The following is a 26,319-nucleotide window of genomic DNA, read 5'->3' as shown; positions in this document are numbered from 1 at the left end:
CCCAGAGTGGTCATGTGACATTGTTCGGACCAATGAATGTGAGCAGGTTTTACTGGGCATGGTTTCCAGAAAAGTCACAGTTTTCCTGACAAAAAGGACCAGAATCAGCACCTACTAGGCACATGCTTCCCTTTGCTCTCTCCTGTTCTCCTGCCTGAAATGCAGGGTGAGGTCTAGAACTACAGCAGCCATCCCGCCACCATGACAGCAAAAGCTACCAACTAAGGATGGTGAGGCAGAAGGAGAGAAGTCTGGATCTCTGAACAAAGGTGCCACCCAACATTTAGTTTCCAGCATTCACATGGCTGGAATAAATAATAATTACACCTCACTCATTCTCAGGGACATGCAGCCGAGGGGCAGAACACAGCAGGGAAACGTCTCACCACGAAGCCCTGAGGCGTTGAGGGGAAGGATACTCGCTCTGGAGGGAAACTGGCGCCTGTGCAGCTGCAGCTCTGCCACCTGCTGGCTGTGGAATGTCGGTCAACTCACTGAATGGGTCCGACTGAGCCTCGGTGCAAACAGGAGGGGAAACAACACAGACCACCAGGATCCGGGACAAAGTCAAAAGCGGCATGCACAGAGTAGAGGATTTGGCCCAGAGCATGTTGATAATATCACAATAACTATTACTATTAAACTCATTGTCATGCAAATAACATTCTTTTTGAATTAAACTTAAATTCCCTAAACATCTCTACTATCAGCTTACACGCTCCTGTTGCATGTTCAAAACACAGCTACCAGAATCCCTTTCACAAGGGCCTTCAGTGATTTCCTTTAATTTGTGCAGACTGTCAAAATGATGCCAAGGAGTCATGGCTGAAAACTCAAAGATTTATTGGTGGCACAACTGTTAAATAACACAGCATACTAAAGGACAAAGTCCTCCTTAATAAAGGAACATTGCAGCCTGTTGATTCACTAGGCACATTAAGCACACATAGGGTGTTGCAAGGATGGCCAGACAATGCCTGTATCCTAAGGTACAGAACTAATTGGAAACGAGGATAAACAGGAAACGATGTTACATGTTAGCTAATGAGAACCCACGGATAGCAACCTTTAATCACCCAGATAATGCTCTTAATTGCCATCAAAGTGATTTCAAATCACTGGAATTAAAAACGGCTTTTACATACTATGATTGCTTTACTAATTTAACATTCCTCTAAAAATAAGTTATACAGAACAACACTGTGAGATGTAAATATACAGTTGTGTATATATTATATATAGTTATGCATACAAACTATGGTATTTTATTTTATATGTGTGTGTGCATATATACATGCACACATATATAAATACATATATAATATGGTTCAATGTTATTAATTTTCCTTGACTGTTACAGAGACAAAAACCACTCAAAAATAGGACTTAGTCATCACATTAAATAGCTTTGGAAGTAAACATCATTTTTGAAAAATGGAGGGAATGGGGAAAAGCCCTATCAGCTGGAGACTCTATTCAGCTCTGACTCTAGTCAAGAGAGGGTGTGATGACTAGAACAACCAATTTCTCTCCAGCTCCATCATCCGGTAATTTAAATCTGATTTCTGACATTCCATGTGCTTATCAAACACCAAACACCCCCACCAGGCACTGTCTCCACAGGACAATCCTGCTGCCCCCCACCGAGGACTGTGGGACCACCTGCACTGCCTCAGTCGGGAGGACATTACCCAGCTCCTCGGGTGGGGCCCGATGCCATCACCTAAAGCCGGCTGACGCACGGGTGAGGGACGAGGCTTGCTCCTATGAGCAGTGTGCATGGTGGGAAGGCTCAGCATCCTGCACACACGTACCAGCCCCTCCAGCCTCGCTGCTTGGAAGGACATCAAGAACAGGATGGTGTTCACCGGCTTTCACGATGTCCTTGTAGCTATGTTAGAATGGAGTTAATAACACTATCAACCCACTGTCCCCACCATTTTGAGGAAATGTATGAAGCAAAATTACTTCTTACCTTTCCCAATTGACAGGAAAAAAGAAACTATGCTCTTCTTTGCCAACTAAATTTTCTTTTTCAACTGAACTGTGTAACAAAAGACTTGATGGGTTAACAGGTACCAGGCACTATTCTGCGTGGTTTGTGTGAATGTGTGCATGTGTGTCTGTGCAACTATTTAATGGATACACATCCACACAGATGCAAATGGGATCCTCACAGGAACCTCATAAGGCAGATACAACTGCTGTCCCATTTAACTGAGGAAACTAGTGTTCAGAGAGGTTAAGCAATCTGCTTCAGGTTACACAGCTTATATGGAATTGTACTTGTTTCCAGGCAATTCTGATTTCAGGGACCAAACTCTTAACCACTGTAACTATCAAATGACAAAGATACATGAAGCTTGAAATAAAATCTTCTGGTTATTTTTACCTTCGTTTTGAAATATGTGAGTCAAGATTCTCAAACTCATCTGCTTATATCATTAAGACGAAGGGAGTCCATCCATGTAAATGAAGGGAGGCGACAAAGAGAATGAAAAATGCCCCAAAGGCTGGGGGAGGTCAGCAGTCAGCTACAGCAAACTATTACAAAGAGGAAATAAAAACTGAGGGTTTCCCCAAATCTGGATTTTTATGTGTAACCCCGTGATTTTCAAAAAAATGCAACCGATTTTAAAAACACTTTTAAACATAAAATGAGCCAAACGAAACACATCTGTGGGCCTAAATAACCTGTGGGCCACTAGTTGGAGACCCTGCTTCACACTACACTTTAATCAAATTTTTGGTGGGAGAACAATACATCAAATCACTGGTAATAGATCATTGGTAGTATTTACATTTCATTGCAAATATCTGTTTAATGTTTGTCTGAGTCTGGTGGATTCTGAAAAACTTGAATCCCTCCCTCCCCCTGAGACACATAACTAAACCTGCTTCTTAATTCATGTCTTCGTGCCGCAAAGTTTTCCTTTGGTCAGGTAGAAAATGACCTTGCTGGTTCTATTTATTATTTAACAGAATTCAGTCTCAAAATCCCTGTCATAATCCATAATAAAATAGAGAGAGCAAAACTTAATCGGCTGTAAATGTACAGTAGTTAGCATTCACTGTAAAATGCTAATATTTCGAGAATGCCATTTCTCTTCATGGCCTTTTGACCAAGTTGGTTAATGGACTGAGACTCGGGAAATAATGGAAATAATTTAGAGAACTTCCTAACCGTGCATCAACCTTGAATTGCACCACATCAGGGCAGAGAAAGCAGTGAAAGGTTTAGCAAGAGGCGCTCACCCATCAGTGTGGACACTTGCCACTCTAACAAAAGGGCAATCGAATAATTCAGTTGCCAAGTGGCAGAAACCCGCCTTCTAGGCACTCCTACTATCAGATTTGCTCAGGATACTACAAAACCAAAATTAACCCTCATATGTCTACATGCTTGAATCCTGCGGTTGCAAATAATTTTCCAAAAGATAGTTTAAGCCCCGCTTCATCCCATATTGGACCACATTCCCTGATCCAACATGCTAATTACATATGCTGATCACTGGGCTGTGCCCCTGAAACTGATTGCACAGAAATTGTGTTCTAAACTCTTTGCCTTCAAATTCCTTCCTTTCAAAGATGCCATCTCACACACAGCTTCCGGGACTGTAAAGGACAGAGGCCACCATGGTCTGCCATCTGTTAGTAACTTTAAGTATGTACCACTTGCCCCACAACCCATTTATCTCCTGTCCATATATCCCAGGGAAATTCCTGAACAGGTCCATACAGGGACATTTACATGGATCAGCACCAATCCATTTCTGTTGTTATTGCTTGTTTTGTTCTTGTTTTGGGACAGTGAAGAGCTGGAGCAACCTACGTGTCCACTCCTAAGAAGGAAGAAGTCCCCTGTGGGGGGCATTCACAGTCGAATATTCTACAGCATTTATAATCTTGGTACATTTGTTATTCACTATCAGGAAGCAACTCTGGAAAATCTTTCCCATTTATACCCAGAAAAGCTGAGATGATAGGCCCTGATAAATTTTCTTCATCCTGTGATATTCAATACTCACTCATTTGGTTGGTTTTCCTAAAAAATTGTATTGTTCTAGGTACCTTGTGAAACAAAAATAAGTACCCATGTCTCCCCTTTAGGGACTCTTGACTTGGAAAGGAGACAGACAAAAATCATGTTCCTACCCAATCATAAAGGCCACATGATGAGCTGTGGATTAGTACACAGTGAGCACACCCCCGGGGCGGGCGGTCCACAGGACGCTGGCAGAGGAGGGCGTACTGTTCCAGTCGCTGCGAAGGGAGGCAGTGCACCTCCCTGAGCTCCACACCCCCAGCCAAAATGCAGTGGCCCAAAACGGACCAAAATGCAGAATGGGATGTTTTCAGGGCATCCACTTTAATCCTCTCTCTACAAATGGCGACAAAGGGACATCAGGATTCACCAGAAAACCAAGCCATCTGTGACCTGTCATCTAAATCCCACCTACTGGAAATGCAGATTGAGAAGACAAATGTGAGTAACAGAGATCCAACCTGACGGGGGGAATGCTGCAAAGAATGTGTCACTAATGTCCCCCAGATAGGTCACACAAGATGTCCATATTACTGTTGTAATATGATGCAAGTGACGCATTTATGCCTGTTGCTGACCAACCTTTCCTCTCTTCCCTTTCGCAGCTGGATTACCTTTGTTGACACGTGAGGTCATGGCACAGCTGCTTCCCACGTGACCATCAAATCACTTCCCTGTGGGGAAACAGTTCCCTGATGATGCTAACGGATGCCTGAGCTACCAGCCACCCTTACCGAGTTACAGGACATGCTAATAAAGGCATGTAGGCTAAGTAAAGGCAGTCTTTGTGTTCTGCATGCCATGGTGAAGCCTACATGCTTCCTCTCAGAACAACTATTATAAATACACAAATAAAATTCATAGGATTGCAAAGAAAACTAGTCACACTGCATCAAACTAAAAAATCTTCTCTACAGCAAAGGACATCAGCAGAACAAAAAGACATCCCACAGTACAGGAGAATATATTTGTCAATGATTTATCCAATAAGGGGTTATCATTCAAAATATATAAAGAACTCATATGCCTCAACAACAAAAAAGCAAATAACCTGATTGAAAAATGGGCAGAGGACCTGAACAGAACTTTCTCCAAAGAAGAAATACAGATGGCCAACAGGCACATGAAAAGATGCTCCACATTGCTAATCATCAGGGAAATGCAAATTAAAACCACAATAAGATATCACCTCATACCATTTAGGATGACCAACACCCAAAAAAAACAAGAGGCAACAAATGCTGGCGAGGATGTGGAGAAACAGGAACCTCCTATACTGTTGATGGGAATGTAAATTAGTTCAACCATTGTGGAAAGCGGTATGGAGGTTCCTCAAAAAACTAAAAAATAGAAATACCATTTGACCCAGGAATTCCACTCCTAGGAATTTACCTGAAGAAAATAAGATCCCTGATTTGAATAGACATATGCACCCCTATGTTTATTGATGTACTATTTACAATAGCCAAGACATGGAAGCAACCTAAGTGTCCATCAATAGATGAATGGATAAAGAGGATGTGATATATATACACAACGGAATACTATTCAGCCATAAAAAGAAAAGAAATCCTGCTCTTTGCAACAACATGGATGTATCTAGAGGACATTATGCTCAGTGAAATAAGCCAGGCAGAGAAAGACAAATACCAAATGATTTCCCTCATTTGTGGGGTATAACAACAAAGCAAAACGGAAGGAACAAAATAGCAGTAGACCCATCAACACTGAAAAGAGACTAGTAGTTACCAAAGGGGAGGGGTTGCAGAGGGTGGATGGGGAGGGAGAAGGGGATTAAGGACACTATAATGTGCAATCACAATATAGGTAGGTTATGGGGATGGTAGTACAGCATGGGGAATACAACTAATGAATAAATAACATCTTACTGCATTGATGGACAGTGACCACAGTGGAGGGGATGAGGACTTGCTAACACGGGTGAAGGCTGAATCACTGTTCTCCGTACGTGAAACCATCATAAGATTGTATATCAGTGATGCTTCAATTAAAAAATATACAGCAAAACAGGAAAACATGAGTAGGGTGAAGATTTCAGTTTTGTTAAAACTTAGAAAAAGGAGCAGAGATGAAGACTTTCCTAGAGATTTCAAGAGGCCCAGAGCATGAAGGAAGTGGGGGGAGGGGGGGGAGAGCAGAAAATAATTCTGTCTTGTCCTCAGAGATGTTGGCCAAGGTAAGAGAGCGTGAGGTCTGTCAATTTAGCAACATTGTTTCCATCATTAAAGAAACACCCTTTGGCACAAAAATAAATTTTTAAAAAGAATTACTCACATAAATAGTCTAAGACCCCAAGCAATTTGTAAATATTGCTGATGGTGTGTATGTAAACATGTAGTTATTAGTAAAAAGATGCATATAGCAGCATATGGACGACGAGTCAGTCCATAAGATAGGTTTCTTTTTACACAGAATTCAGAGATTCCAAACATACAGAAAACATGGAATTCACAGAGACTCCAGCTCTACCCCTCAGGAGGGCTTGAGTTACAAATATATTCTACTACGATGTGTATCACTCTATCTACCACCCACCCCACCTCAGTCGTGAGCAGCACAGATGAAGCAGGGTGAGGAACACTGTCAGAGGGAGGGGGGCAGAGTTGAGTCCTTGAGTCACAATGAATTGGAACCGTCTAAATAAACTGACATCTCAGGGAGGTGGAAAGTCACTGGCCACAGCAGCTAACCAATTTGTAACATCATTGCCTCATTACACCTCAAAGCTTGAAAGAACCTTAGCAGAAGATCTCCTAACTGGAGGCTTCTCAACTAAAGTGAGTAAGAATACATTTTACTATAAAAATGAAGTTTGCAGTATATTTCCAATCAGACAGTGTTTACACTGTTATACTCTTCAATTATGAAAATGCATGCAGGACACAGCATTAATGCGAAGTCAAAGTTCCCTTAAGTCGACTTATATGTTTTCATCAAAATGCCATCAACACATCCTTGAAAAATGAGATATACAGATGAGGGACAGCTATCCAATCTACTCAATTATTGGTATTAAGATGGATATATGGACCCTTAAGAATGTGCCCCACCCCTAGTGGGCAGATCAACACACTGTGAACATAAAAACTCACTTAACTTCTATGTTTCACAGCTGTAGAAACTGAGGCCAAGAGACTATAGACAATTTGTCAAAGTAATTTAGCATGGTCTACACAAGCAGTCATTGTCCAAGTCTGAAAGGAAAGCTGGTTTCCTGGCTTCTGAGTTGGATTCTTCTACTGTTGAGAGCTGCACAGATGTGGTATGTTTAAAATATTCTTATCTGAAAAGCTCTGTTGTTTAAATTATTGCACACCTTTATTTTAATTCAATAATTCACACTAATTAGGTGTGGGACTATCCATCTGGCTTATTATTACATGTAAGTCATTTAAAAATAAATCTATGATTTTATTATTTTCAAGTACTCTCAGCAACTTCACCTAGGTAACGAAGAGAAAATTTATAATGGGCAATATTTTTTCCCACTAAAAATGCATCAAGGATCTCATATACAAAAATTAACTCAAGATCAATCACAGACCTAAATGTACAGCCTAAAACTAAAACATTCGTAGAAAATAACCTCTGTGGTCCGGGTAAACTGAACTTCATCAAAACAAAACACTTTTCTTCAAAAGACACTGTTAAGAGAATGAATAGGCTGGGAGAAAATACTTGCAATTCCTTTATAATGCAAGAATTGTATTGATTACATATAGAGAAGTCTCAAAGCCCAATATTAAAAAACCAACCCAACTTTTAAATATGGGCAAATGACTTGATGGGCAAATGACTTGAAGAGACACTTCACCAGAGATACATGGAAAAGCAAATTAAAATATATGCACTATCATTAGTAATGAGGGAAAGGCAAATTAAAACCACCCTATCACTTCACATCTACTGAAATGGCTAAAATTAAAAATACAGACTCTACCAAGTGCTTGCAAGAACATGAAGGAACTGGGGCTTTCATACCTGCTAATGAGAACATGAATTGGTACAACCCTTTTGAAACGGAATTTGACAGTTTTTTAACAAGTCAAACATACATCTATCACATAAACCATCCATTCTGCTCCCTAGGTCTTTACTTGAGAGAAATGAAAGCATTATGTCCATGTAAGACTTGTATGAAACGTTCTTTACACCTCTATTTGTGACAGCCAAAACTGCAAACACTGCAAATGTCCATCAACAGGTGAATGGATAAATAGTGTGTGGCAGACAATAGAATATTGCTCAGTAACTCAAATACCCTACTGATGCACACACAATGGATGAACTGTAAAACGTTTACACAGAAACAAATCTTTAAAAGAGGGCGATCCAAGATGGAGGTTTGGAAAGACCTTAAACTCACCTCCTCCCACCAAATCTACAACTACATATAGAGCAATTCCTCCTGAAGAAGAACTGAGGGCTGATGGAACAGCTCATGCACAACAAAAAATAAAGTGACCGCATACAGAAGGCTAGGAGAGATAGAGACACAGCAACGATGTGAACTTCGCCCACGACACAGTGACCTGCACTAGGGAGAGACACCACTACAGGACCCGTGCACAAGCTCACCCTTCTTGGGGCACAAAGAAGAAACACTGGTTTAAAGGGAAACTAGACTATAAGCGAAGGAAATCTATTTATTAACCCTGGAGCATCCACAAATGGGGAGAACTGCTGGAACTCTCCCTGGGATCAGAGGTGTCAGTCAGTGCTATTTTTCATGTTCTCCTCTACCTCAACCACATGGACAGGAGCAGGGTCCCATCCTGTCCCCAGCAACCTGGGACCACTGGCCCACACCAGCTACCACAGTCCTCCCAAGGCAGAGGTGGTGTGACACACCTTGGGTCCCTCCTGCCCACTGGCCCCACGTGGTAAGTTTTTTCATATACAACAACAGTAGTAGTATAGTAGTATAACTCCTTTTGAGTTCCAGGACATGGGTGGTGTGTGTTTGTGTGTTTGTGTGTGTGTGTGTGTGTGTCTTCCAACACATAACACCAAGCAATTCTCAAGCACTAGCAGGCTGTCCAAGAACACAACTCAATTCTGATGCTACCTACCTAGAGACAGTGCTAGATTAAGGGCTCCATCCTACAAAACCACCCTCCACCATCCTCCTCCAGATGCTGGTAGCAAGTCCCACATAGTTACCTGTGCTTCTGACCTACCAGCTACCGATTGGAGGTTCCCACAACATCCCCCTTAGGTTTAATTAATTTGCTAGAGTGGCTCAGAGAACTCAGGGAAACACTTATATTCACCAGTTTAATAAAGGATTTTGTAAAGGATACAAGTTAATAGCCAGATGAAGATATACATAGGGCAAAGCCCCAAATAAAAGAGTGTCTATCTTTGTGGAGCTCAGGGCATGGCTCCGTGGCACTTGGATTTGTTCTGGTTGCCCAAACACAGAAGCTCTCCCCAGCAGAAAAGCAGGATCCCAAAAAGTGATTAGCTCTTCTCATGGGTTCTGTGAGGGTTTCATGGCATAGTTTCTATTGACTAAATTATTGGCCATTGGCTGATTCAGCCTCCAGCCCCTGCCCTTTGGTTAATGAGACTTCAGCCCCAGAAGTCTCTCAGTAACATGACAAAACACCCATTTACATTTAAGGCTCTGCAGTGTTTTCAGGAACTGTGAACGAAGAACAAATATACCTGGGAAATATATATTTGGTCATCTGAAAGACCAAATATGTGTTTCTTATGACTCATTATATCCCACCCCAGCTCCAGCCATCCCTCCAGAGTGGCTCAGCTATGGCATGCCCTGGGGGCACTCTGGCTCACGCATGTTCTAGCTCCAGCTGTCCTTCGAGGGTGGCCCTGGTCTGCACCAGGAGACCTCCCATCTGCACTCATTCCTGCTCTAGCTGGCCAGCAAAAGCTGCCGGACAGTCTTTGCAAGACACTCCTACACAAGGCCATTCCTTCAAGACTAGATGAACAAACTGGAAAACTATCTAATTCATAGAAACAAACACAAAGAGTGGAACAAAAGGAAGAGACAGAGGATATGTTCTGAACAAAAAACAGGACAATACCCCAGAAAAAAATTTTTTTCAGTCCTAATGAAATGGAAGTAATTTACCTGATCAAAAATTAAAAGTAAGTCATAAAAATATTCACCAAACTTGGGAGAAGAATGGAGGAACACATAGAGAACTTCAACAAATGTTTTCTATATTTTAGTAGAAAATATAAGAAAATTAAAATAAATAAGAAACATAATAAAATATAGAATACATAAGAAAGATCCGGGGGGTGCCTAACTGGTTTTCTTGGTTTCACTGCAGATGGCTGGTAATTACAGATATGCTTTGGTTATGTAACTATACTCCTATTATGTTAATGTGTGTGTGCAATTTAAGTAGTAGCTTAAAACCTATACATGCTGAAGTTACTCTACAAGAAGATATATCAAAGAAATAATCAATCTTCCCATGTTTTCTTCCGCCTGCTACTTCTATAGCTTTTCTTCTTCCTTCCTAATTACAACCCTTAAATAGAATTCGTGCCTCATATCAAATTTACCGAGTATCATAAGTCTTCCAAGTGGTAAAGATACCTCAAGACAAATGCTGGGCATAGAAGCCACAGGGCATAAATATGCAAAGAAGTAAAAAGCTAACTTTTTCAAATAATAAGGCTTCTCTCTCACTTACCAACTTCACATTTCCCTGTATGGCCCCGGAAGATGACTGGTTAGCCAGAGACGGGTAAGATTCCTCAAGGGAGGAACAACCTAAGACAGGCACAGTCGCAGGGGGGCCATCAGGTGAGAAATTGGGGATCAACAGAGGTGAGGCTTAGAACCTCACCCCCCCGTTCTGAGAGAAATCTTCTGCATACGTGGATGTTTTATTGCCCTGGTCTAGCTTGGATTAACACATAGTCTACAGGCACACACCTGATCATCTACATGTGCTCTCTTACAACACTAAACTATGTTTTCTACCTTTATCTTGTATCTACCTACCACTTCAGCATTTTATTAAAAATAATAATAATAAAGAGAGAAATGTGGTATCCACATATAAATCAAGTATAAAAACCAAATGAGTATTCATATTTGAACTGACTGTTTATAGTTCATAATGCATGAGCAAAACCGAAAGTTTCTGTGATGACTGCCCTTGTACTGTTCACTATGTAACTTATTCATTATGTAAGAATTTGTTCTACATGTAAAAACTTGTTTGTTATGCCTCAGAAGATTGGAGACTGACAAAAATTAGGCTTGGGGTGGAATAATGATTGTGCATTGAGCATTGACTCCCCTATACAGAATTTTATTGTCGTTAACAACCATTTGATCAATAAATATGAGAGATGCCCTCACAAAAAAAAAAAAAAAAAAAAAGGACAGACTTCCAATGGTAAAATAAATTAGTAACCAGGATGTAATGTATAGCATAAGGAATATAGTCAAGATATTGTAACAGCTTGGTAGGGTGATAGCTGGAACCTAGAATTATGTATATAAATGTTCTACCACTGTGTTGTACACTTGAAACTCATGTAATGTAATACTGTGTGTCAACTACCCTTCAATAAAAAATAATTATTAAAAAAAAAAAAAAAAAAAAAAAAAGAAAGATCCGGGGGGACTTGATAATAAGGGCGAAAGGATGTAGTAACTGCATGGTTTTTCTTGTGAAACCTTCGTAAGAGTGTATGTCAATGATACCTTGATAAAAAAAATAATTAAAAAAAAAGAAAGAACCAATCATAGATGAAGAATAGAATAACTGAACTGAAAAATATCAAGAAGGAATCAATAGCAGATTAGATGATACAGAAGAATGGATCAGCAATCTGGAACGCAGAAAAGTGAAAATCACCTAATCAGAAATACAAAAATTAAAACTAATTTTTTACAAAATGAGGATAGCTTAAGCAATGCCTGAGACAACATCCAAAGTTGCTAAGAGTCACATTATAAAGGTTCCAGAAGAACAGAGAAACAGAGGAGCACAAAAATATTTGAAGAAATAATGGCTGAAAACTTTCCTAATCTGGAGAAGGAAACAGACATCCAGAACGAGGAAGCAAAGAATGTCCCAAAGAAGATGAACCCAGATACACACAAATTATAATTAAGATGGCAAAAGTAAAAGATAAAGGGAGACTCTTAAAGGGGGCAAGAGAAAAACAGTCACATTTAAGAGAAACTCTGTAAGACTGCAGCTGATTTTTCAGCAGAAATTTTGCAGGCCAGAAAGGACTGGTGTGATTTATTTAAAGTACTGAAAGGGAAAAACTTGCAACCAAGGATACTCTACCCAGCAAGGCTGTCATTCAGAATTAAAGGAAAGAGAGAGTTTCCCAGATAAGCAAAAACAAAAACAAACTAGCCTTAGAAGAAATGCTAAAGGGTCTTCTTTAGTAAATGGAGGAAAAATAAAAAGGCCATAACTAGAAATAAAACATACGGAGGGAAAAAATCTCAATGGAAAAGGCAAATATGTAGTAAAGGTGGTGGATCAGCCACTTAAAAAGCTAGTATGAGAGTTAAAAACAAATATAGTAAATTGACTATAACTACAATAAGTAGTTAGGGGATACACAAACAGATAAAATATGACATCAAAAACAAAATGTGGATGGAGAGTAAATATGTAGTGCTTTTAGAATACACTTGAACTTCAGTGACTACCAGCTTAAAAGAGACTATATAATATATATTATATATCATGTTATATATATTACATTATATACTATGTATTATATTACATAGTATATGGAAAGTCATATATATGAACTCATGGTAACCACAAACCAAACACCTGTAACAGACATACAAAAAAATAGAGAAAGGAACCCAAACGTGACACTAAAGGAAACCATCAAACCACAAGGAAAGACATCAAGAGAAGAAAGGAACTGAGAAGTGCAAGAAATCCAGAAAACAATTAACACAGTGGCAACAAGTACATACCTATAAATAATTCCTTTAAATGTAAATGGACTCCATCAAAAGAGACAGGAAGGCTGAATGGATAAAAAAACAAGACCCATCTACATGCTGCCTATAAGAGACTCACTTCAGATATAAGGAGACACACAGACTGGAAGTGAAGGGATGAAAAAAGATGTTTCATGCACACGGAAACAAAAGAAAGCTGGAGCAGCAACACTCTGATCAGGCAAAATAGACTTCCAAAGACTGTAACAAAAAACAAAGAAGGGCATTATGTAATGATAAAAGGGTGAATCCATGGAGAGGATGTAATAACATTCATAAATATTTATGCACCCAACATAGGCATACCTAAATATATAAAGCAAATTGTAATATATATAAAAGGAGAAATGGACACTAACACAGAATTAGTAAGGGAGCTTAATACCCCACTTACATCAATGGAAGATCAAAGATCATCTAGACAGAAAATCAATAAAGAAACATTGGCCTTAAACAAAACATTAGGCCAGATAGACTTAATAGATACATACAGTACCTTTCATTTAAAAATAAATTACAGGATACACATGTTTATCAAGTACACAGGGAACTTTCCTTAGGCTAGATTATAGGTTAGACCACAAAACAAGTCTCAATAAATTCAAGAAGACTGAAATCCTAACAAACATCTTTTCTGACAAGAGTATGAAATTAGAAATCAATTACAAGAAGAAAATTGGAAAACAAACAAAATATGTGGAGAAAAAAACAGCATTTTACAAAACAACGAGTAGCTCAAAGAAGAAATCAAATCAAAAAATATCTTGCAACAAATGAAAATAGAAACACAGCTTTCCAAAATCTATGGGATCCAGAAAAAGCAGCTAAGGGGGGCATTCATAGTGATACACACCTATCTCAACAAACAAGAAAAATGACAAATAAGCAATCTAAATTTATAACTAAAGGAATAGAAAAACAAAGGCCAACTTAGGAGAAACAAAAAATAATGTAGATCAGAGCAAAATAAGTGAAATAGAGACTAAAAAATAATGGAAAAAAAATAGAAAAGAGCAATGAAACTAAAACCTGCTCCTTTGAAAAGATAAACAAAATCAATGGACCTCTAGCCAGACTCACCAAGAAAAAAGAGGGCCCAGAGAAACAAAACCAGAAATGAAAGAGAAGTTACAACTGATACAACAGAAATACCAAGGATAAGAGACTACTATGAACAGTTCTACAACAAATTTGAAAACCTAGATTGGATAAATTCCTAGAAACACTCAACCTTCCAAGACTGAATCATAAAGAAATATAAAATCTGAATAGACTGTTTACAAGTAATGAAATTGAATAAGTAATTTTTAAATTACCCAAAAAACAAAAGTTAACAATAAAATAATAACAGAAGCTAACCTCAACAGAATAAAAACCCTATATGACAAACCCCCAGTTAGCATCATACTTGATGAAAAGCTAAAAGCTTTTCCTCTAAGATCAAGTAAGCAACCAATGTCTTCATAAGTGAATTCTATGAAAGATTTAAAGGCAAGTTAATACCCATCCTTCTCAAATTATTCCAAAAAAAAAATGGAAGAGAAAGGAATGCATTCAAACCTATTTTATAAGGCCAACATTGCCCCGATACTAAAACCAGACAAAAATATAACACACACAAAAAATCACAGGCCAACATCACTGGTGAACATACCTGCAAAAATCTCAACAAAATAGTAGCAAACTGAATCCAACAATACATGAAAAGGACCAGTAACTATGATCAAGTGGGATTTATTCCAGGAATGCAAGCATGGGTCAAAATCCACAAATTAATCAATGTTGATACACAGTAACAAAAGAAAGGATTAAAATCATAAGGTCATTTCAATAGATGCAAAAAAGCATTTAACAAAAATTCAATATCTATTCATGATAAAAACTCTCAACAGAGTGGGTAAAAACAGAATGTAGACCACAACACAATAAAAACCATACATGACAACCCACAGTTAACATCATACTCAGTGGTGAAAAGCTGAAAGCTTTTCCTCTAAGATTAGGAACAAGACAAGGATGCCCACTGTCACCACTTTAATTCAGTGTTTTATTAGAAGACATAGCCAACATCAATTAGCCAAGAGAAATAAATAAAAGGCATCCAAACTGGGAAGGAAGAAGGAAAATTGTGACAACTTGCAGATGACATATACAGGAAACACTAACAGCTTCACCAAAAACTAGTAGAACAAAGGAATTTAGTAAAGTTTAAGGGGACAAAATTAACACAGCAATCAGTTGTTTCTATACACTAAAAGTGAGATGTGAAAAATAAATTAAGAAAAATAATCCCATTTATAGTTGTGCCAAGAATAATAAAATACTTAGGAGTAAATTTAAGCAAGGTGTTTAAAGTCCTGTACTCTGAAAATGGTAAGACATTCATGAAAGAAATTGAAGAAAACACAAATAAATGGAAACATACCCTATGCTCACATATTGGAAGAATTAATATTTTAAATGTCCATATTCTCTAATCTACAGATTCAGTGCAATCTCCATCAAAATACCAATGGCATTTTTCACAGAAACAGGACAAACTGTAAAATTCATTGGAAACACAGAAGACCCTCAACAGCCAAAGCAACCTTGAGAGGAACAGAGCTGGAAGTATCACGCTGCCTGATTTCAAACTCTATTACAAAGCTACCGTCCTGGCACACAAACAGACAGTGGAAATAGATCAGTGGAACAGAAGGGAGAGTCTAGAAGTAAAACCATACACATAAGCTCAATTAATCTATGACAAAAAAGCCAAGAACCTACGGAACAGTCTCTTCAATAAGTGGTGTTAGGAAAACTGGGCCACTATCTTACATCACACACAAAAATAAACTCAAAATGGCTTAAAGATGAATGTGAGACCTGAAACCATAAAACTCCTAGAAGAAAACATAGGCAGTAAGATCTTTGGCATCAGTCTTAGCAATATTTTTTGGAACAGTCTCCTCAGGCAAGGACAACAATAGCTAATATAAACAAATGCAATTACATCAACTAAAAAGCTTCCTCACAGCAAAGGAATCCTTCAATAAAATGAAAAGACAACGTCCTGAAGAGAAGATACTTGCAAATCATAGGTCTGATAGGGGGTTAATATCCAGAATATATAAAGAACTCACATAACTTAATATCAAAAAACTAACAACCCACTTTAAAAAATGGGTGAAGGACCTGAATAGACATCTTTCTAAAGAAGACACACAGATGGCCAACAGACACATGAAAAGATGCTCAACATCACTAATCACCATGGAAATGCAAATCAAAACCACAATGAGATATCACCTTACACCTATCAGATTGGCTATTACCAAAAAGACAAAAAATAAGTGTTGGAGAGGATGTGGAGAAAGGGAACCCTTGTGCTCCATTGGTGGGAGTATAAACTGGTGCAGATTTTATGGAAAGCAGTATGAAGGTCCCTCAAGAAATTAAAAATGGAACTACCACACAATCCGGCATTCCACTTTTGGGTATTGTCTAAGGGAAATGAAAACACCAATTTGAAAGATGTACACACCTCTATGTTCACTGCAGCATCATTTACAAGAGTCCAGATATGGAAGCAACTTAAGTGTCCATCAAAAGGTGAATAAACAAAGAAGATGTGATACACACATACACACACACAGAGACAAACACATACAATGGAATATTACTCAGCCATAAAAAAGAATGAAATCTTGCCTGTGAGAACATGGATAGAATGATAAGGTATTATGCTAAGTGAAGTAAATCAGACAGAGAAAGACAAATACCATATGATTTCAATTATGCATGGAATCTAAAAAACAAAACAAATGAACAAACAAAATAAACTCACAGATAAGGGACACTGTTGTTTACCAAAATAAGGTAGGGGTCAGGGAGGGTAAGAGAGGGGGCGGGCAAAATAGGTGAAGGGGATTAAGACATACAAACTTCCAGTTAGAATATAAGTCATGGAATATTATGTACAGTATAGCAAAATATAGTCAATAATCTTGTAATAATTTTTATATTGACAGATGGTAACTACACTTATTGTGGGAATCATATTCTAATGTATAAGAATATCAAATCACTATGATATACACCTGAAACTAGTATGATATTATATGTGAATTATACTTTAATAAAATGTAAATATAAATAAATAACCAAACTAGGGGAAAAAAAGACTAAGTACTGTATGATTACACTTAAACACAATTCCAGAAAATTCAAACTCATCTGTAACGACAAAAAGATCAGTGGATGCCTGGAGATGGCAGGGAGAGATACAGAGGGACTGACTATAAAGTGGCACAAGGAAACTTTCAGGAATATGTATATTCATTATTTTGATCACAGAGATGGTTTCAAGGGTATGTATGCATATATATATAGGTGTGTGTGTTAAAACTTATCAAACTGTACACTTTTAAATATGTGCAGTTTACTATATGTCAGTTACACCTCAATGAAGCTGCTAAAAAAACAAAATTAAAATAAACACATTAAGTTCCAAATGTAATACCGAACTCTTTATATGAACTATTTCATTTAAACCTCATGAAACACTTGGAGATAAGGGATATTGTTATACCAGTTTCCAGGAAACAGAAACAGGCTCAGAGAGACCGAACAATTTTGTTATTCAATAAGTTACATAGCTAGGACTTTACAGACCTGAAGTGCAAGCATTTTGATCTTATGTTTAAAAAAAAAGGCTTCCAAAGCACTTGATAATTTTAAGATAACTTAAACAGCTCCCAGCCAAATCTATTTACACTATTTATTTGCTCAGCAAATTTCTTTTCTTAGACAGCACACAGGTAAATGTCAGGCTTATCATTTCAGGATCATCACACATTCTAATATTAACAGGGTTCAAATTAAAGTTTCAGTGACTTAGAGAAACAATCCAGGTTCTGATGTGTCACACACCCGAGACACAAGTCAGACCCACTGGAGAACAAATTCAAGATCCTCACAACGTTGGGTAGAGGAGACAGGCTAATAACCTTGCTCCCACCTGGAGAGATTTGATACCACCATTTTTCCTCAGGAGAAGATACACACATATCTGGCAACAAATGCTGATCTAGCCATCCTGTGGATGTTTCAGTGCCCTAAAAGTAAACTAACTAGAAAAATAATAAATGTTGATGCCTGCTCACTCTTTACATGTGGGTATCACTTATTATACGATATGATTGGCCAGCAATAACTCAAACAGTTACAATACCCCCAGTTAGAAATCACTGTCCTGGATGAGATGACACTTATTTGGAAGTCTGTGAGATGATCCCAGGACATTTGGGAGAAAGAGGTAAGACCCAGTAAACAACACATGTTCACTTCCCTGGCCCAAATCCAAACAGGCTTTCAAAAATCCTCTTGAAAGAAATGCCTTCCACCATCCCTTGCAAATGCTTTCCCAATAACAAACTCCGTAACTGTGTTTGATCTGGGGGAAGAAGACACACACCTCAACTTTATACTCTTCCATTCATCACCAAGTTAAGTTGTTCAAGTCTCCCCAACCCCTGGATGGCTGGTTTTTATTTCCAGCCCTTCAGCAAATATCTAACTAGGGAACAATGATCTGCTTCTAACAAGACTACGGATCTTCATTTACTTCATTTCATGCTCATTATTATATTTTCCCAGAACAAAATTCTCTGTTGTTTCCTTTCTGACTCCAGGACCACACTACTTTCTCCACAACATGTAAGAGACAGGAAAGGAAAAGCCAGCAGGAGATGCCGACCACCCCAGGCTCCCTGAGTGCTGTTTAAATCGTTTATAGTTGTTCTCTGATTTCAGACATTCCCTAAAACATAAGCATGGATGGTGCACAGCTTTAGGAGTAAAACTGTAAGTCCTGTACATCCAGTATTCTCACAATCAATTAATCCTTTTTGAAGAGTCCCTTCCAAAATGCTACTCCACTGTGCTAGTCTGTGGCCTATTCTGAGACCACCACATCGGCCAAAATACCTCAAGCATCCAAGCTATGCCAGGAAAACACAAAACCTCATTTTTCTTCCTGCCCCATGATTTCTTCTGTCCCTCATGATTCTTTTTACCAATGATTTCATTTTCGTTACATGGGACAAAGATTCTGATTTCCTGGTGCAGAACTGACATACAGATGAGATATTGACCTATGGCTTTTTAAACCCCCGAGTGCAGGCTTTGTTTAGTCGCGTGGAAGTGCATGGCTTGAAAGGGGGAAGAGGAACTTTCTTCTCGAGGGGAAGGCGAATCTTTTTCCTAACTACCCAGAGAACTCTTCAACGGCTGATCACTGTCCGGTCTGCCTCAAAGACTCAAAAGGGGCAGGAGAAAAAGCCTGCGCTGCCCCATAAGATGGCTCACAAGCTCATTTAAGGAATTGAAATTCTTTACTCCCCCGTCCGTGAGACAGCCCTTCCTTGCCATGAACAGGGCTGTGAAGCACGCTCGTTTTTCAGGTATTTCACAAAGCTGCCCTTGCCTGCGACACTGGGACTTGCAGCCAGGGAGATGAGAAGAAGTCGAATATTAACCCTCATGTAATCTGTTCCTCTCCCTTATTATTAAACGCCGAGATTATGATGAGCCCTTCAAGATGGCACTGGAGAAAAATAAAGTAGGGTACAAGGGAGGTCAATAGAATCCCTCACGCTGGAGGCTTTTCCCATCCGGGAATGGTCACGGAGTGCACAATGGGCTAGGACTCAGCCCTCCCAGACAGGTGGAGACGGAGGTCACCTTGAAAGGGGGCACACCTCTCCCCAGCCTAGCCACGGTGGCCAAGCAAGGCCAAAATCGAGACTCGTCAGCACTCCGTCAAACTGTAGCTTAACAGAAGCTAGAGCCAAACTTGTGATTTTTTTTTCCTTCTCCATCAGCGGTTCTTACCTTTGCCTGCAGACCTAGATACTCACTAGGTGGCTGTGAAATAATACAGCTGCCTGGGCTCCGCCTTGTGAGATTCAGATGCAACACAGCTGCAGTGGGGCCTCTGTGCTTTTTAGTGTAAAAGGTCCCCAGCGTAAGCATGGTCATACAGATGCCCTTGACATCCCTATGGAAACACAGGCTTCTTATCCATTGTGCAGTCTTCCCTCTTGTTCATAACATACAGGATATTCCTGTGGAGTTACCCACACAGAAATATACCCATACAGTTAAAGAAGCAACCATTCACTGGGGTGTGGCACAAGCAAAGAAGACAGGACAGTTACGGAAGAAAGCATATTACAACAGTACCACTGGACTTCACTCCAGTGGGTAAATGCCCATTATTGGTTAAAAAAAGTTGTCCAGGGAGTAACTTTAAGACTTAGTGACTGAAGCCATCACACACACACACACACACACACACTTCTATTCCAAATTATTTTGTCACTTCTATCTCCCTAAAAATACACTCTTGCAAAGAATGATCTCCAAGGCAGCTCATTAGGAAACAAAACCACCTTCCCCACTGTTTGTGACTTGAGGTTACAAACCCACTTTCCTGGCACTTTCTCTAAATTTGTAAGTAGTCGTTTGTGCAGGGATTGGGGGAGAATAAAACATTAAAAGAAACGAAGTGAAATAAAGGGAGATAAAATATTGTGCCCTATGATTGACCCATCAAAGTACAAATAGCTCATAATTCTGTCAGAAAATAATGTTAAGACCCAATTTGTTAGCTTGGGTTTATTGCTGTAAACTCTAGCCATATGCGGCTACCCAGATGTGAAATGTGGCTAGAGCCACAGATTGAAATGACACTATTTTGAAGATGTTAGGTTAAATTAAAATATATTAGTAAAATTAACTTCCCTTGTTTCTTTTCTCTTTCCTAACATGGCTATAGGACCTTTAAAATTACTTATGTGGCTCTCACATTATATTTCTACTGCACAAGGCGTTAATCCAGCTTTTTGCTATTTAGCTCTCCTAAGCCTTGCCTGCCACCTAGTGTCAGAACTCAGGCAGTACAGGCAATTCATTTTTCAAAAACCATTTGTGCAAGTGTGATCATTTTCATCTGCAAAGTAAAAATAGTAGCCTACATAGGCAGCTTTACTACGTGCAGTTTTCACAAATAATGCATCGCATTTAAGCCCCACAAGAAAACTCCTGTAGTGGAAGTTATGTTCCCCATCCAAATGTTATCTTTGAAAGAAATAGAGGTTTCTCAAGAAAATGAGGGCTAAATGAGGCATTCCAATCAAAAGTATCTGCAGGGTTCCTAGGAAATTACAGTCATTACAGGGGACAGAAATATGGGCCCAAAGCTGGATGGAACAACTGCTCTCCACACAATTATCCTCCATTAAAAATAACACAAGGCGCCACAGCACGCAATCGCAACATTCATATTCTGCACTGTCATTTTTTACAGATGACAATGTTTGTTTGTTTTTTCATTTTTACAGATGAAAGTTCAGAGAGGGTAAGTGGCCTTGAAGATGTCACACAGCCAGGGTGTGCCAGGATTACGTTGGCCTCCAGAGCCCAAACATGTGATTCCCTTTACTGCCTCATTCCCAGGGTGCTCCAGCTTCTCAGGGCCTTTATACCTGGACAGGATACATGAAATAGGAGGCTTTATGCCCAACCACATCTTCTTAGAGAGTATGCACCACAGCATTTGCTGGAACGCAAACACCCAAGCCAGGTCCTCCTTAAAGCTCTCAGTTACCGCAGGAAAGTAGTTATCAGTCTATCTTCAAAGCAGAAGGTTTAAATTTTTTGCATGTGTTCAAACATGTGCAGGAATAAATCTCAAAGATACAGGATCCTCTGTGCCCCAAACTCATTACCTCCACAACAAATGCAACTTTCACAAAGATCCCTGGACTCCATATGCCTCACGTTTCTGACCCTGTGGCATCTTTCCACTATGTTACGTGTGCTGCCCTCTTGAGGGTAAACAATGCCGCTTACAGAAGGAAAAAAAAGAAGAAAGGCACAAATGCACAAATAGTGAGGGGAAGAAATAAGAGTTAACTTTGGCTTCCAAAAGAAACTAACCCACCATCGGCCCCTTCAGCTTTTTTAATCCATGGCTTAAGGCCTTGGAAGTCCATGTGGTCTCTTACTCAACCATTATGTCAAGTAGAATTTTTAAAACAATAAAAATGGTCTTTTGTGCTGATTCCTTAAAAATACCATCTCTGGACTCCTGTGGAAGTTCACCAATGCCATTTGCCTTTAAGAAAGGTTCTACTACCCACCCTATGAAAATTAGGTGGCGTTTATTATTGAACTAAAATGAAACCTCAATCCAGAGCTAACACTCCATCTGTCAAAATTGGGGAAGAGTCCCACCTTTTCCTCTATCCTAAAGAGTTTGTAAAATATCTCTCCTTGTTTATACACAGCCATCAAGGAGACTCTCTCCTAATCCAAGCCATTAAAATCACTCAATACGCTTCTGACTAGGTTTTCCTGGGGCCGCAGTTCCTTTACGTGGCCAGCACTAACCACAGAGCCCTTGGGACAGTGTCAGGCGCCGTCTTGGATATTCACACACAGCCTTCTGCAGTTAACGGCTCTGTAGCTTCCATTAGACAGTTGTGGTGCCTAATTTTATGTGTTACCTTGACTGGGCCATGGGATGCCCAGATATCTGATTAAACATTATGTCTGGGTCTGTACTCCTGGCTCCTGGACCTGCAGACCCAGATTGGAATCTACACCATCAGCCCCCTGGACCTCAGGCCTGCAAAGCACACCACTGGCTTTTCTGGCAGTGATGTGAGGTCACATCACTCTGGCAGTGAAGCAGGCAAATTGAAATCCTGAGACTTCTCTGCCTCCATGGTCATGTGAGCCAATATCTTTAGGTTATCTTCCTCTTGGTTGTGTTTTCCTAGAGGATTTCTTTCACACTTGCCTTTATTGTTCAGAATTTCTACCACCAGTAAAAAAACTACATCACTGATCACAGAATGACGAATGGACAACATTGATCAGCCTGTTCATTAACATCCGTTTAGTATCCACTATATTCCATTTATCAGGGACACAGCTTAAGAAACCTGGGAGGGAGTTAAGATTTCCCAGTAGGATTCAGAGGCCCTAACTCTCAATGGATATATGATCAGCAGATGGCCAGATAGGTTGCCTATGGAGGTTCTTTCGTGAAAGTGGATCTCCAGGCAATAGGCAGGAGAGAACAGCGCTCTCTGCAGGCAGGAAACAAGCCTGTTCCTTCGACAGCGGTCAAGATGAAGGGTGTGAGGGATTAAATTACAAAGACAAAAGCTGGAAGAATCTATGCAAAGCCAGAGAAACCAAAATCTGGAGGATACGTTGAGAACCCAAATATTCCAGGATGAAAATTCCATTTTTTTTCCATTTGTAAAGGCTTTGCTCAGACTTCTCACCATCCCTCTTGCTGTTGCACCTGGTATGTGGAAGGTTCACATTTCTTGTTTATACAGTTCTAATCTTTACTGAGATTTACCCCTACAATTCTCCCTTTTACAAACTCAAAGGGTTATGGGATGAAGCCAGGATGGCCACACAGATAAAAATTGATGGTTCCGTCATGTCCTGGCTTTCCTTCAAGCGTTAATCACTTTGCAACACAACCCCTCAAGCCTAGTTCCTAGAAATCAAAAACTCTGTTGTTGATAGCCTAACCCACTGAAAAGCTTTGCCTGCCCTGACTCTCCACCTCCACCCAAGATAAGAGATATGAATCACACAGATAAGACTAATGACTTCAACCACTCTATCCTTGGGAACAAGATGTCCAGAGATATTCAGCACAGTGGCCAACTAGCTGTGGGCACTTCACAGTGGCTACACACCGCATTAAAATGTCAGTGATTATTTTTCTTGTCTTCTTCAAACTCTCACTTGAGGAGGGAAAATAGAGTCAGGAGAGATTTGTAAAATCACTGTAAGTTTAAAATTACACCTACACCTAAAATATCAGAATAACAGCATGGAGAGCATGACCTGATCTCTGCCTGAGGGGAAGGCTATCTAATAAACTCCTCCACACACAAGACCCTGGGGAGAGGGAATCTATGATTCTGAGACAAATGTGGCTGACGGCTCAAACCTCACGCTCTCACTAAGGGAGTCAAAAGCATGCCTGAAGTGCCACGACTCAAATTACCAAAGCAAGAGACAGTAAATTAATTGTTTGGCAGAGTCCACTGACGAGTATGAATTATTCAGGAAAACACAATTCATGGAGAAGTCTCCTAGTTTAAATATAGATATAACAAGGAAAGGAGGAAACACACACACACACACACACACACACACTCAAGCATGTGCACAGAGATACCTGACTATTCTAGTCTTTCTCTAGAAATAAGCCAAGTATAGACATGGGTCTCACCAGAAATGATCAGAATGATTCTATAAAACTTTAGAAATACCCCATTTTAGGTCCCTCACAAAAATTACCACAGCTTTTTTTTTCTTTCTTTTTTTAAATCATTCATCGTCTTTTCTCCACGCTTTTGAAAAGGGTCTTAAATTATCTAAAAGCTCCTGTCACTATAGTTCTGTGTTAATTTAAGTTTATGAATAAAGATGTTCTACCTTCAAAGGAAACTGCAGGAGTTGATACACACACAGGGCTGCTGGTTTCCCAGGATTCTTTGAGAAAAATCACTACAAAAAAATTAAGTGCACCCAGGAAAGCAAAAGACAAAAGACAAGCCTGGTGAACATCTTAAAAAGATGTCCGGAACAACACTCTTTAAGCATCAAACAGTTAAACCACTTTGCTGTGATGTATCTCATGCCTCCTCTGATTATTCACACACCATCAAAAGCTCTTGTCGACTACCTGTGCCTAAAGTGTGGACTCTGACGTGTGAGAGGGTTTTATTAATTGACCTCAGCTGCACAGGATGGGCCCACAGGGCTTACCTGAGTGTCCCCGGAGGTGCTGGCTCGAGGCGGACATCAGCCTACCGCACACCACGAATGCGTAGGCCAGCAGGAACCAGTGTGACAGCAGCACCGACTTTGCACAGACCCCCATCCTAGAGGGAGAGCAGGACACGGGTCAGCGAGTGCCGGGAGGTGAGGCTCTTCAGCAAACGTGATCCTGGGGAGGAGGGGGGAGCAGGGGAGAAGCGAGGTGCGGGGCCATGTCTCCCCAGGCAAACTGAAGGCCTGCCACACCTTAGTTGGGCTGTGCATTCACTCAATTTTCAACAAACACCTTTTATAATTAAGAGTTTTCCAAACTGGCAACACACTTTGGTGAGATGTCTATTTATGAGCCCTAAGGGTGTAGCATGCACTGTCCCGATAGAACATGGGGGTCCCCATAGAACACACAATGGACTATTATTATTCAGCCACCAGGGAAGAAAGAAATCCTGCCATTTTCACTAATTTGGAGGGAGCTTGAGGGCATTATACTCTTTCACATCATGAAGTTAAAAGCTACACACTCAGAGATGGATACAAAAAAAATATACGTGATTTCTGCACCTGAAAGAAACCAGAGAAACGTTCACACTGAGCCAAGAGCTTTCTCCTGGCTTCCCTGCGGACTCACGCCCTCTGGCCTAGAAGATGGGCCTCATAGTTTATTAAACCAGACTCAAAGTTTGGTGGGAATATGGACAAGTACAGGTGAATATAAGATAAACTTCACTTCATAGACACCAAAGGATGAATGGTTAAAGATGTGATAAACACACACACACACACACACACACACAATGGACTATTATTATCCAGCCACCAGAGAAGAAAGAAATCCTGCCATTTGCACCAATTTGGAGGGACCTTGAGGACATTATGCTAAGTGAAATAAGTCTCACGGAGAAGGACAAATACTGTTGGATCTCATATGTGAAACCTAAAAAAGACAAGCTCAGAGAAACGAGTAGAGTGGTGGGTATCAAAGGTTTGAGGGAAAATGGGGAGATTCTGGTCAAAGGGTACAAATTTCCAGTTTAAAGTTAACAAGTTTGGGGATCTATGTGCGGCATGGTGACTGTAGCTAACAGTCCTGCATCCTGTATTCGAATGTTGCTAAGAGAATACATCTAAACTGTTCTGACCACAAAAAAGAAACAGTATTTCGGTGACAGGATGGAGGTGGTAGGTAACGCTGCGCAGTAACCATTTTGCAGTTTACAAATGTATAAAATCCACACAGTGTACACCTTCAGCATACACAATGGTATGTGTCAATGACATCTCCTTAAAGCTGGGGAAAAAATAAATCTAATTTCATGTGAATGGACAGTATTAAAACAGCTCCTCAAAGACAACTCCGGTTACAAATGTGGCTGTGTGGCCTATTGTGAAACCATCCCAAAACAAGAGTAGA

The 26,319-nt window shown here is 39.8% G+C and overlaps 1 protein-coding gene across 6 annotated transcripts in view; it reads right to left on the bottom strand.

Moving 5' to 3' along the window:
- Positions 1 to 26,319, bottom strand: part of TAFA4 (TAFA chemokine like family member 4) — a 337,579-nt gene that overhangs the window by 236,880 nt on the left and 74,380 nt on the right. For 5 of the 6 annotated variants that reach the window (XR_008999278.1, XM_057507570.1, XM_057507565.1 and 2 more), the window contains one exon: positions 24,897 to 25,012. The exons of the other annotated variant lie outside the window; for it this stretch is intronic. Coding sequence is in view for 4 of the 5 variants with exons in the window: in XM_057507570.1 (XP_057363553.1) it covers positions 24,897 to 25,012 (116 nt within the window). In the remaining variant the exon portion in view is untranslated. The remainder of the gene's footprint in view (positions 1 to 24,896; positions 25,013 to 26,319) is intronic. 6 annotated transcript variants of the gene reach the window in all.

This window comes from Manis pentadactyla, chromosome 1, assembly GCF_030020395.1.
Source record: "Manis pentadactyla isolate mManPen7 chromosome 1, mManPen7.hap1, whole genome shotgun sequence".
NCBI classification, from domain to species: domain Eukaryota; kingdom Metazoa; phylum Chordata; class Mammalia; order Pholidota; family Manidae; genus Manis; species Manis pentadactyla.
Note: the sequence above shows the minus strand (reverse complement) of the source record. Positions and strands in the feature narration are given on the sequence as shown.